General features: G+C 36.9%; 1 protein-coding gene across 11 annotated transcripts in view; it reads left to right on the top strand.

Moving 5' to 3' along the window:
* Window positions 1-13706, top strand: part of DMD (dystrophin) — a 1855422-nt gene that overhangs the window by 770820 nt on the left and 1070896 nt on the right. For 10 of the 11 annotated variants that reach the window (XM_034754682.1, XM_034754655.1, XM_034754674.1 and 7 more), the window contains 3 exons: window positions 6843-7022; window positions 8002-8130; window positions 9968-10138. In XM_034754682.1, the coding sequence (XP_034610573.1) occupies window positions 6843-7022; window positions 8002-8130; window positions 9968-10138 (480 nt within the window). The remainder of the gene's footprint in view (window positions 1-6842; window positions 7023-8001; window positions 8131-9967; window positions 10139-13706) is intronic. The other variant, XM_034754710.1, reaches the window with a different exon arrangement.

The following is a 13706-nucleotide window of genomic DNA, read 5'->3' on the forward strand; positions in this document are numbered from 1 at the left end:
AGGAGAATTTGGCTCATTGAATGTATGATTCAATAAGCAGTAATTTTATAATGTGTGACAAATCCAGACCAGTGGGGTACAGGAGTCTGGTAGAGGGCAAATATACTGGTCACTGGATGAGTAGTTTTCTGTTCCCTGAGTGACCAGAGCAGGGGCTGCACTAGAGTAATCAGGAACCTGCTAGAACCAGTTAAGGCAGGCAGGCTAATTAGGACATCTGGAGCCAATTAAGAAGAAGCTGCTAGAATCAATTAAGGCAGGCTAATCAGGGCACCTGGGAGCTCACTTCAGTTTGTGGTGCGAGTGTGAGGGCTGGGAGCAAGAGGCGCAAGGAGCCGAGAGGGTGTGCTGCTGGAGGACTGAGGAACACAAGCGTTATCAGACACCAGGAGGAAGGTCCTGTGGTGAGAATAAGGAAGGTGTTTGGAGGAGGCCATTGGGAAGTAGCCCAGGGAGTTGTAGCTGTCATGCAGCTGTTACAGGAGGCACTATAGACAGCTGCAGTCCACAGGGCCCTGGGCTGGATCCCGGAGTAGAGGGCGGGCCTGGGTTCCCGCCAAACCTCCCAAGTGACCTGGACTGTGGGTTCTTCCAGAGGGGAAGGTCTTTGGGCTTTTCCCCAACCCACATGGTGAATCTTTGAGGCAAGAAAATCTGCCAATAAGCGCAGGACCCACTAAGATAGAGGAGGAACTTTGTCACAGATGTAATAAGTATTAATTCTTCAAAGACATATTTTCCAATAAAGGATTATTAATGTTTCATAGCACTGTGAAGAGATTATAAATCCTGCAAGGACTGCTGTAATTGAGCATTTTAAAATTATTTTTAAAGATATAGAGAAATTCTCAGGCAATACTTGGTTGAACTGGAGTTGAATCTGTGCAGACAAAACCAATGACTGTTTCAAATCTGCTTTAAAAGAAGGTTGAAAAAAGATTTAAAACATAAACAACTTCTAATCTTTGGGAAGCCTGGATATTAATGTTTCCCTTTAATACATCTGTATCTATTGTGACAAAATCAGACCAGACAGTTCTGAAAAGGTGGCTGAAGACAGGTAAATCAGTCATAGAATATTAGTCTTTTTTCCTATGAACTGAAAAGAGATTACCTTGGATTAATTATAGACACCTGAGTTCAATTAAAGGGCAACCTATAACCTTTAAAAACCTCTTCCAATTGGGAGAGAGGAGAGAGAAAAGGTGAGAAGCAAGCTGGAGAAGGTTTATGTGCAGCAAAGGGAAAAGGCATCTCCTAGGTAAAAAGCTGTTTCCCTTTAGGAGGGAAACCTGGTGTTTGTGTTTGGGGAATGGGGCCTTGGTTCCCAATGTAGCTGAGCCCAGAATAAGTTGGAAAGGGTGACCGGTGATTGTAGCCAGCATAAGAAGAGGCACTCTTCCAGTTGGAGTTAGGAAATGCATTTTTATTTGTGTGTATGTATTTAAATAAACCTCTCAGGTCAACCCTATGGCCTATCCGGTAAACATTGTTAAAAAACAAACAGACACAAAAAAACCCCCACAGAATTAAGTCTTTAAACTTATTTTATTGATCTCAAAGACAGAAAATATTTGCCAAGCTGTGTTAGGCACTGTGATTCAGAATATTTCTATTTAATTTATACTCATTACTATTATACACTCTGATTAATGCACTGGCAGTCCAATATTGATGGCACTAGGATTTTATAATTAAGAATTAAACCTTTGGAGCAAGACTGATTTACTCCAGGGCCTCCAATTCTGGAAGGAAAAATGTTGAGGCTTGACATGATGAAAGAGGTGGTTGTCACACTACAGAGAGAAAGAGAGAGTGCATGTTATGGGGTTTTATAGATAATATGAATTATCAAGGACTTTCATGAATTATGCACAGGAAAATGTGAAGATCTGGAAAGTAGAGAGTCCAAACAGAGAAGTCATCCTAGATCTACTTCTTAACAATATGGTAATGTTCAATGAGGGCCTGATGCTCTTACCTTAATTTCAATGGAACCTTTGAGAAAATAAGAGTACATCATGAATAAGGGTGCTAGAATCAGGTGTGGGAGTGTGTGATTAATGAGGCATCTTGGTACGCCTTGTAATGTACTACTATTGGTAAGGTGAGCATTAGGCTCTATCTTCCTCCTGCTGAAGTTAATGGCAAATCCCCAATTAACTGCTGTAGGAGGAGGTTTGGGCCAGGAAAAGGCCATTGTGGAGAAATATTTAGAAAACACTAATTTTCGGAAGTTAGAAAAGAAAGGGGAAAACATCAGTGGTGATAGCCATGTGAAAACTGGACACGTGCTATGGTGGATATAATTGACCAGAGAGATGACAATCCCTTTCTGTACAGCACTATTCAGCACTATTCTTCATTACTGCAGTCCATTCAGTTTCAGTACCAGAGATTATAAAGCAGAGGGATTGTCCAACCAGAAGTAGGATATGAAATTAAGTAAAGACAAATTTAATCTGAAATTTAAGAAAAAAACATCCTAAGACTGATATTTGACTGCAAAAAAGTCTCCTTAGGAAATAGTGAAAGCCTGCTTAAGTCACATAAAATTAGACACAATATTCTGTACACAACAGTCATGCCCTCTTACAGGGAAGGGACAAGCTAGTTTTTTTTTTTCCATTTTGTACAATTCTATTCTAAAAAAGTATAACTTACAACAGGAAAAAGAAAAAAATGTTAGAAATAATTTTGTAACTAAAAGAATTAAACAGTAAAAAGAAGTTGTAACAAGAGGTTATGGAATTGCTATCATGGAAGACATTGAAGTCTCTGGGACTTACCTAAGCTTTTAAAGCCAGAGTCGTCTGATAAAAGATTTAATTGCTGTGGTATTGTGTTTTCAGAATGGAAATGCCATAGCATTACCAAGAAAACTTCCATATCAGATCCAACTGCTAGGGCATTAATATAATATTTTATCTTAGAGTGTACAATAATAATGAGTATAAATTAAATCAAAATACACTGAATCACAGTGGCTAATGTAGCTTGCAATATATTTTCTGTCAGTGAGATCAACGAAATAAAATTAGCTAAAAAATTGTGCCAAATGATTCATAGCTAAGGGCCAGAACATAGTCAAAATAATAGATGTGCTATAAATAAATAAATAAATTCCTGGACTGATATAGTAAAAAGGATATCATGTCAACGTCTGAGTAATACAGTATTCCCATTTGTGAGAATTAAGCAACCTAACTTCCTTCCTTTATAGGGTTTCTGTGAGTTATTAGGATCACTTGGGGGATTTATATATCCAGCGTGAAATCATACAGAATCTTTCATCCATCATGTCTTGCTTGTGAATTTTTAAAGGAAATATAATAATGACTGATGCAATTAAAGTATTATCCTCGATACTATTTTAGTCACGGTCCTAGTGCTCTTGCAAAATGAACAAACACAGCTTAATTTGATGTATACTACTACTTCATCATTATAAAATATAATTGAAGAAGCCTAAACACCACATTTCAAAGGAAGCCTTCACTGTACAGTTTCATGTTAAAGATTTCCTTGCTCCTCCTTATCCTTTGTTGTTTTATTTTTATAACTTTATTAAGAAAATGTCCAAAATTTATTTATAAGCATGTCCACAAAATTGCTTTTTAAAGGAAATATTAGAGAACATACAAAATGACGTGTACTAAAGATCTGACTCTATATATTTGCACATACACTTACACTCACAGACTATATTAGAAGAAAGTTATTTATGTTGTAAAGTTAAACCCTCAAAAGTTAGAAAATGCTAGACTTACGGTTGTCTGTGAAAGCTTAATTCTATTGTGCATCCAACATGTGCACTTAATGCAGTAGAGGAAAAAATGTATATGATCATGTAATTAATGTTTTTATCATAATACACAAGGTGACTGAATTAATGTTATCTGAACAACTATAACTTGGTATTTCCTAACTTTTAGTGCTTGACTCTGCAACCTAAATATGCATTCTTTTAATATAGTTTTTGTGTGTAATTTTAAGTTTTAAGTAAAATAAATATACCAAATGTTGCAAAGGGGTCATTACACATGTATCTCAATCTTGCTATATATATAAAATCTGTTAAAAGTACGTAATTTTTTTTGTGCTAGTGTAAAAAAAAAAGTGCTAAAGTTGTCTTATTTTATTACTGTGGAAAAATATACATAGAGTAACAGTGAATGGAGATGGGGATGGATTCTGAATTTCATATTTTAAAAAAATGACTAGATAAATGAAATTATGTAGTAACTGAAGGAAGTAGATTTTCAGTGAACCCAGTCCAGAATTTCTGATGAAACATATAGGATGGAATTTTGACCCCACTGAAATAATGGGAGTTTTGCTGTTGATTTCAATATAGTTTGGCAAGCTGTCTTATCTTACTCAGGGTCAGCATTTGGGAGCAGGTATTGCTTAATTACCTCTGATGGAATGATCAGTCTATTTCTTACAGTGGTTAACATATGAGATTGGTACTTCTGGTTATTGTCTGGGTGCCCAGAGCACTTGGTAATTGGAACAACAGCTTTTTATATTTGAAGGGGAAAAAAATTGGTCAAGACCTCAGTATTTGAGAGAGAGAGATGACTCCAGCTCAGCTCAACTTAGAAGCTCAACAGACTAGACTTTGAGTCACAACTTGAAGGGCATATCTGACTTTGAACTGCAGTTTTAATTAGTGGAGATTTGACTTAATAGTGTAAAAATTATCTGCCTGTTTAAAAGTTAGATTGTGATTAGATGAAGCTTGTTGTTCCAGTTGGGATTAAAGTTTGTGTATTATGGAGGGGATGGTCATCAAGATTGCCCTGAGTTTTTCATAAAAAAAATAGTCATAAGTAATAATGAACACGTCTCAAAGGTTTCATTCAAAACATGTTCAAACTCTGGACGGGCTAAACCATTCAGACAAAATAGAAACTGACCTGAACCTTCACCCAAAGCTGCAGCCAAGCAGTATTCATTGTTCAAAATAAATTGAGTATTTTTTTTTTCCCCAAGAGCAGAAGAGCTAAAATAGTTCTGGAAAAGATTGTCTTTACATTTCTTCCAGACTAACTGGAAGCTGGCAAAATCTCAAACCTCTGTTTCAAGTCCCATAGAAATCAAATTTAGAAAAGATTGTTCATATTCCCTTTCTTAATATTCTTTAAATTCTGTCACATAACTCTCTTCCTCAATGCTTACATACTGTAATTTGGTAGAACATTTAAAACTGCTTATCCTTATCTGGAATTTAATTGTAAAAACTTATTTTTGAGGGGAAAAAATACGGTATCAGATCATTAACTCAGTGCAATGTATGCATCAAATCTATACAGTAAGTTTAAAAACATCTGCTAAATGCACTTGGGGCTGCTGTTGTACCAATGGGAGTAAGTTTTCTTCTTACTTTTTATGTTTGCCAAGTTTTGCTTTTACTGAGAACACATTAATATAAGCTTAATAATGTGGGATTATATGAGATGTGGTGGATATTGGCTGTAAATTTGGTTCTACGTCAGTAAGGACATTGGCCTTTTGGATGCAGGAAATGGTGGTTGACAGGTTTGTGCCAGTCCATCTCTTGATGGCCTGAGGCTCTGCTCCTTTATGTATTTAGGTATTCATGAAAATTCCTCAGTTCCTGCTCTCTTATTGGTGACTGCTCATTATAGCTGCTGTCTCCTCCACTCACTTTATTTTGTATGTCATTCCGAGCATTTTTTAACCGTCTCACCATTCTGAGCTTTGCCATTTTGAATTAGGTCTTTGTTCCCTAAACAGATAAAAGATGCAGACTTGCATCGTTTGAGCAGCAACGGCCAGCTTTGGTTCAGAAAGGAGTTTTCCCTAACTGATTAGCTGTGGTATCAAGTGACGGTAAATTGAGCCACTTCCTGAGAATTCAGCAAATCCTAGCTGTGGTTACTGTTTAGTGCTGTATTTCTGTTTGTCTCTTCATACTAGTTTACATAGGGCTTATATTTTGGGTTTTTCCCTTGGTGAACTTCTGGCATCTTTATCGCAAATTTTAGTCAGAATAAGTACATTGGGTAAACTTGCATATCATTTTAAATCTAAGCACATAACAGGAATGAGAGAGACAATGAGCTGTTGGGAGTCTGGGCTGTACCACTATGTGCATATTTACGGCACCCAAGGTTTGATCTTCATTCTTACTGTGAGAAATGGGCCATTTGTGGAATTTTAGTCTGCAGGGTGCAGTCCCAAGTGATAGTACCTTACTACAGATAGGACTAAGAGGCCAGGGTTACAGCTGAAAAAGACTGCATTGGATATTGGGGGCGGGGGGAGGGTTCCCACAGTATTTAAAACTAATAATATTGCTATTTCTTTAGGATTGTGATACTGTAATGAAAAAAGTACTGACATTTTCAGTTTAGTTATCCTATAATATTGATTTGCATAGCATTTTAATAGATAATTTTTCTTATTTAAAAATTAGCTTTTAGGCTTTTGTCTTAAATAATAAAACTTCTTACCATCATACAATTTGAACATCTTGCATGATACATTAGAACTATGTACTGTAATGGCAAGTAATACACGCTCTTTGAAATTAAGGTATTGGTCAAAAACTACTCTGAGGGTATGAGACATCTTTAAAATGTCTTTAGTGCTGGAAGAGTATGCTTTAATTTTGGACTATTCTGCATAGTAATAGCATAATAGTAAACCAGTGAAGGTGGTGGTGTTTTTTTCCTATTAGCATTCTGTTTTAACATTTTGTACTTTATAATCATAGTGTGGAGACAAATATAATTTTTAATTTCTTGAGGTGTTCTATTTCCAGACGGCCTTTCATATTTACTAAGTAATTATCCCGGGCACACTCTCCACAGGCAACACAGAAGGAGATTGAAAAACGCCAGCTCCATCTAAAGAGCATCAATGATCTAGGAGAGGGTTTGAGGACGGTGCTTAAGGAAAAAGAAGGTCTAGTGGATGATAAGCTCAGCCTTCAGAAAAGTAACTGGATAGCAGTAACTTCACGAGCTGAGGAGTGGTTCAACCTATTGTTGGTAAGATAAAAGTATTTGTGCTTCTAGTTCACCATCACCAAATTATACTAAGCCTAAGTATATGGCTAGGTGTGGATGTCAATATTATGGGCTCAACCCAATTACATTGCACTTTTAGGCCCCATTAGAATACATGTATACATGGGTGCACTGTCACCAGATTCTGTGTCGATATGTTCACTGACCTCAGTGGTGTTTTGTGGGTTGTAAACAAAGAATTTGGATGGGTGTGTGTGTGCAGAGTAACAAATATATAGAGACTCACTGCTGGCATCTCTTCTTTTCTGCCTCACCAAGGCTCTGGGCTGTGCCCTGCTGTTGAGTCAGCGAGACAAACGGGCAGTATTGTGAAGAGGAAGTAGCTTAGGGAACTGGTCACTCTTGTTGTAGTTTTCTGCAGCTATGCCGGATTATGGGAGTAGGTTAAAAAAACTTAAATTCAGCTGGGCAATGTCATTTGCTCACACAGATAATAGGTGTGTGTGTGTGTGTGTGTGTGTGTGTGTGTGTGTGAGAGAGAGAGAGAGAGAGAGATTCCGGGTTTTAGAAGCTGTACTTGTATCAATATAGGGATTCATAAAAATATGAGAAAATAATCCAAATTTTCCAAAAGAAAGCATTTTAAAATTCTTCCTTAGCCAAAATGAGGAATTTAAATAGCCATTCAATTTGCTTTCAAAGAGGTGGGGACTAAATTCACTCACGTAGGTGCAATAACCAGAGAATTTAGTCCAAGTCAAATTGAAAAACCCACTTATACCTTAAATATGTCACTATTGCTCTTCTCTAATACATATACATATTTACATACTGCCAATGGATATAAACACACATATGAGAGAGAGCACTACTGGAAAAAAGTAGTTAATTTTAGCTTTATAATGTATGCAATGTTTGCCACAGTTTGCATAATCACAGATTTCTTTTATTTCAGCTATGATTATTTTTTTAATAAATACTTACCATTTTCTGCATACAGGAATATCAAAAGCAAATTGAGACATTTGATCAGAATGTAGCTAACATCACAACCTGGATGTATCGTTCTGAAATATTATTGGATGAATCTGAAAAACAAAAATCTCAGCAAAAAGAGGAAGTTCTTAAGGTAACACATGCAGTCTTCTGGAAAGCATTTATTATTTTATTCTAAAAAACTATATACATTACGCTTTTTATCCTAGAGGTTTTAAAGCGCATCATGAAAGATAGTGAAACGTTATTTTTCTCTTGACAAATCTATCCTCCAACAGCTTATAAATTGCTTAATAATATTGTAATGAATAGCAAAAGTAAGCCCTGCAGTAGAAAAAAAATGAAATATGTTTGTTATTTTAAGGCTTGGGGACTTCATAGTGAGCAGAACACTTATTCTTAAGCCTAGCTCTGCTGAAAACTATTACCTCAAATGCATCTATTTAAAAAAGAAAAATGTATCTGTGTGCTCCTTTTCCTCTCTGCTCCCTTCTTTTGTGAATCATTGTGTGCTTGCTATTCATATCATAATGTTTTAGCTTACCAAACACTGATTACACTGGCAACATACAACTGAGAATAATCCTAGTTGAAGTGGCTTATCATTTATTGAAGGGATATTATGTGGCATATACAATGCATGTACAGGTCCCCATTGCAAACAACAAATCTGCCCTCAGATCCAGGGCAGTATTTAGCACTACGATATCATCAGATCCAATTTATTAAAAATTGACATGCACTGTAAAGCATATGAGGCTCAGAGTTTGCATCCAGTCTAAGACAGTTTTTCATACTTGAGGCTGTATTCTGCCTTGAGTTATGCTCTGTATTGATTGTTGTCCCCTGAATGAATTTGTGTGACATTTAGTCACCCGGATATTTGACCGTGCTTTAACAACATGGTCAGTACATGCTAATTGAGGAACAGTTTGCAAAACCTAAACTTCACAAATTTCAAGGCAGCCATAATTTTCAAACCAACATTTATTCAGAGAATAAATCAATGCTTCATAACATTGATCTTAGCAGGATTACAGGGCAGTCTTTTTAATAGGATGAGCAATTTTGCCAATGTAAGGTATAAAGTACAATTATCCTTTCCATCAATACAGGCATAACCTCCTATTACGCTGTCATTTCTTGTAGGCAATGCAACGCAAATCCTAAAGACCAATTATGTGTCAAATCTACAGTGTTTTAGCCTACACTTACATACTTTTGCCTGTTTTTGGCAATACCTTCAAGCTTCCAATAGCAGAAGCAGGTGATTTTGCTCATCTTCTCCTTTCTGGGCATTTAACATAGCATTTTTCTCATCATGAACAATAGTACCATAGCAACAGAGAGTCCTGTGGCACCTTTAAGACTAACAGGTGTATTGGAGCATAAGCTTTCGTGGGGATGCATCCGACGAAGTGGGCATTCACCCACGAAAGCTTATGCTCTAATACATCTGTTAGTCTTAAAGGTGCCACAGGACTCTCAGTCTGGATCTGTAAAAAGCAACAAACACGGCTACCCCTCTGATAAATAGTAACATAGCGCTACAGCATGAATAGAACTATTTTATAGCATGAAAATTAGCAATGCTACATGGTGGTATAGACTGCATTTTAAGTCTGCAAGCATAGGACTCCCACTGACCTGAAAAAATTACCTCTTCCACTGTACACTAATATTGCAAGAAACAGCCTCTCTAGAAAAATAAACTGGAAATATGTTCTCCATCTTCCAATAAATGCTAGTGTAGATCATTAATAAAGTATATACATACACCCTCTCTAAACCTGAGGAATACACAGTCAGATTAGCTATCCAGAGCTCCCCTATTATATGTGCACGCTCACACGGTTATCTGAATTTGCTTTTTGGTTTTGCTCCCTATTCTTTTGCACACTGTGTCTCTCTCACTCTCTCTTTGCATTTATTACTAACTTCAAGCCCTGTCTCTTGCTCATGGACTGTAGCGCTTAAAGGCTGAGCTGAATGATATGCGTCCAAAGGTGGACTCTGTGCGTGACCAGGCAGTAGACTTGATGACAAACCGTGGAGATCACTGCAGAAAAGTAATAGAGCCTAAAGTGTCAGAGCTCAACCAGCGATTTGCAGCTATATCACAAAGAATTAAGAGTGGAAAGGTAGGAGGAATGCTCCCATGTTGAGACGCATGCTAAGTGGTGCTTTACGAAAGGTGCATGGCCCTACATAGGGGGAATCAAATTCCCCCAAACACATTTTTCAAAGGAACAATAAAAAGATGCATAATTAAAATGTAAATATTAAGAATGTGGGAAGGAAACGTGAGTTGGGGTGTGGGGGGGGAGTTCATCATGTTTATTCTGTTACCATTTCATAGATAAGTATTTCAACGAGCTTGTAACTCATCTTTGAATAAGTGTTCAAGAATTAAACGAAGCACACAAGGTATCTACTCAGGAACAAAGTTTATTAAACAGAGAGAGACATCAGCTGTCTTTTTAAATTATAAGGATTGAAAACCTGGTCCCACCCCAAAGTGCAAATTAGTAGTTATAGACTATACCAATGAAATAATTATTTCTTAAGCATGTATATCACCATTGGAATGCCTATGATTTTTTTGCTCTTCCCACAACTTAAAATGGCCTTTTTCTTGGTATGATTTTTTTTTTCAATTACATTTATCCGGTCTTTTTTCTTTCAAACTCTGACTCAACAAAGTTCTTTATATTTTCATCAACTTCACTTGGATTACTTATCTGCTTAAAGATAGGCGCTGGTTTAAGTACTTTGCTGAATGTGGTTTTAATGTGGAATAGGTAATTTTTAGTCAAATTTTGGCCGGGTATGTGTGGTGTGGAACATGGTTCAAAAATTACCTAATCCACATTAGACCACCATGCATCCTAGGTAGCATCATGGAAGAGGAATCAGGGTGTATCCTCTACTCAGGGCAGGTGGAAATGCAAGAGCAAGGAATAGATGGAACCTTCTCTCCTACCCCAAACCCAAATGCACCATTTGTTGTAGCTGCTCCAATGTGTCAGGACACTTGCTCTGACTGAGCTTAGACTTGCTACAGTTTATTCCTCCCACGTGGGAGAACCAAGAGGGAGTTTGTAATTCTGGGTGACAATCTTCCTCCCAAACTGCAATGATCGGCTGCCCCTTGCTCCAGGCAAATTCGGTAATCGTTATCTGTTCCTTCGATATTCAACCAAAGCAAAACAAAGACTTGTAGTTATAACAATAAGCTACATACATGTGAGTTTTTTGTAAGAGTGTTTTAAATATGTACCTGCATTAAGGCAGATGATTTATTTTAATTGTTAATATATCATCATAGTTCAGTACCACAGAGCTGCTTGGTATAGAGTTGTTTAAATTCATTTTTGATTAAAACCATTATGCTATGGGATTTTTATCTCTTTAAATCATCCAAAAAGCAAATATGATTATAAACTAAACTGGATTTGAAGGCATTAAGGCCTGCAGGCATTTTAAGTAATGGGGTTTAGGAAAGGGCGAGAGATTTTAACAATCTGATGGTGGTTAGGACAACTATATAAATATAGTAGTATTATATTACCAGTGGGCTAAACTATTTTCTTAGCCATGAAAAATAATAAAGCATAAAACAATTAAGGAAAGTTAAAGTCCTGGATCAAGTAAAAATTATTATAAAATAGTAATCAAAACATAGGAGTTTATCATTCATAGTTTTACTCTCATCTCAAAAACCCCACCGGGAGCATTGCATTTTTCCCTTGGCTGAAAGGACTGTGGGACTTGCTGCCAAACACGAGAGATTCCTGGGAATCCACAAAGATCTGCTGTAGGCTAGGGCTTATTGTTACCAATGTCTGGTGCCTCTGCACTGGCTCCAGTACCAGTGGCTTCCTGGAAACCAGACTTTATTGCTGATATGCTATCATGGACCTCCGAACTGACTCTAAACACCACAGGGAGGCTTTTGTGATATTCAAGGGAGGAGAAACAATTGCACAGAGGAGGACCAAGGGCCATTTCCACATGAAAGGGGAGGGATCCAGGCAAGATTGGCCCCTCCATGTTCAAATGAAAGGGAGATGATCTGAGCCAATGAGCCAAATTCTGTTTTTAGTTCTCATCAGTGACCCTCACCTCTTGACATCACTGGACCCCTAACCTTGTATCACAGATTTGAATTTAGCCTTATATCTTGAATGAATGTCAGGAATAGAGGAGAAGGAACTTGAAAAATAATTCTGTATTGAGGTAGGATATAGTGTGTTTACTCAAGGTATGTTAACCTGAGATTTCTTGGAATGATTTATCCCCTGCTTTATACAAAAGTCTACATTGCTATATCTCTCTTCCACATTTCGTCTTCATCTTTATACCATAGAATAATTGACTGTGAATTAAAGGATGCTTTGTTTTTCATTCTGAGTCTTCCTGGTAAAAAAAATAGATGTTTTCATTTTGTAATATTATAGATTTTTGTGACTTGGTCTTGCATATTAAGTACAGTGCATACCTCTTTGGAAAGCAATTGCTGAAGTATAGAACTTATGGGTCAACATAGCCTTCATTGTTGTGAAGTATTTGGGTCTGCATTTGGTGACAGAATAGAACCTCACAGTGCCACACTAGAGAGATCTCTTGGGGCAGTGGATCTACACTACCCTCTGAGTTTTCTTATAAACACAAAATGGAGCAACTTTAATTGACAGCACCTGTATTTACCAGGGACTGCATCCATATCAACAGCACCTGAAGATCAAAGGCAGCTAAGAAATCTAAAAGAATCAGCAGGGGCATTTCTTCTTCATCCATCCTGGTGGGAGACCAATGATTAATGTAACCAACATATTTGTGCCATAGCCAGTTTTATTATAGCTCACTGTTAAAAATGGAAATCATTCTTCATAAGAAAAGAATGCATTACCATGAAAGAAAATATGAAATAATGTGGAGTTGGTTTCCCTTGCTGTTTGATTCCTTGAGAAATTTAAACATAGTAATTATGGCATACTAAAGTGTGCTCTTTACAATTCTATTTTGTCTGTCACACGAAGTTATTGAGTCGCATATTGAAGAATCAAGAAATTAACAGCAACTTTCAGTTTGCATCATTTAAATGAGGACTTTATGACAGCGTTAACTCAGATTTGGCAGAGATTTGTTCAGAATTCATGAGAATTGAGCTCATGGCTTCCTCACACATCAGTGGGAGACTAGACCCCAAAGCTATTTGAACATGATAATCTACTGGGGGGGAAGGGAGAAATCAAAGCATACCTCATTTCATAATATGAACAAGTGCTAACAATTTCCTGCTTTTATTATTTCTGTAGTCAATCGTACATTTTTATCTGAGTGGTTTCCAATTGTGTAACTTCAAAGATGTGTAAAAGTTATTTCATAGTCTTCCCTGATCGAGAACACAGTTGTTGTCAATGTGTTAGCTTGTTTGACCCATCTACATCTTTCCTTTGCTGTACTACACAACAAATGTGTGTTCTTTTTCAAAAAGACATTTACTTTCAAATCAGTAATTGTGAACATTATGAATTTAAAAGAAATTAATCGTACGTGCTGTGTGGATCTATAGCAAAATAAATTCAACATAAGGTTATGCCACTGAATCCAAACAAGTTCTGTTGATACATACTGCACAGCTGTACCATATGGTGCATGCTGAATACATGTTCTAACATACTAATAAGCAATGCTAAAGTTATA

The sequence above is a fragment of the Trachemys scripta genome, chromosome 1, assembly GCF_013100865.1.
Source record: "Trachemys scripta elegans isolate TJP31775 chromosome 1, CAS_Tse_1.0, whole genome shotgun sequence".
NCBI classification, from domain to species: Eukaryota; Metazoa; Chordata; order Testudines; family Emydidae; genus Trachemys; species Trachemys scripta.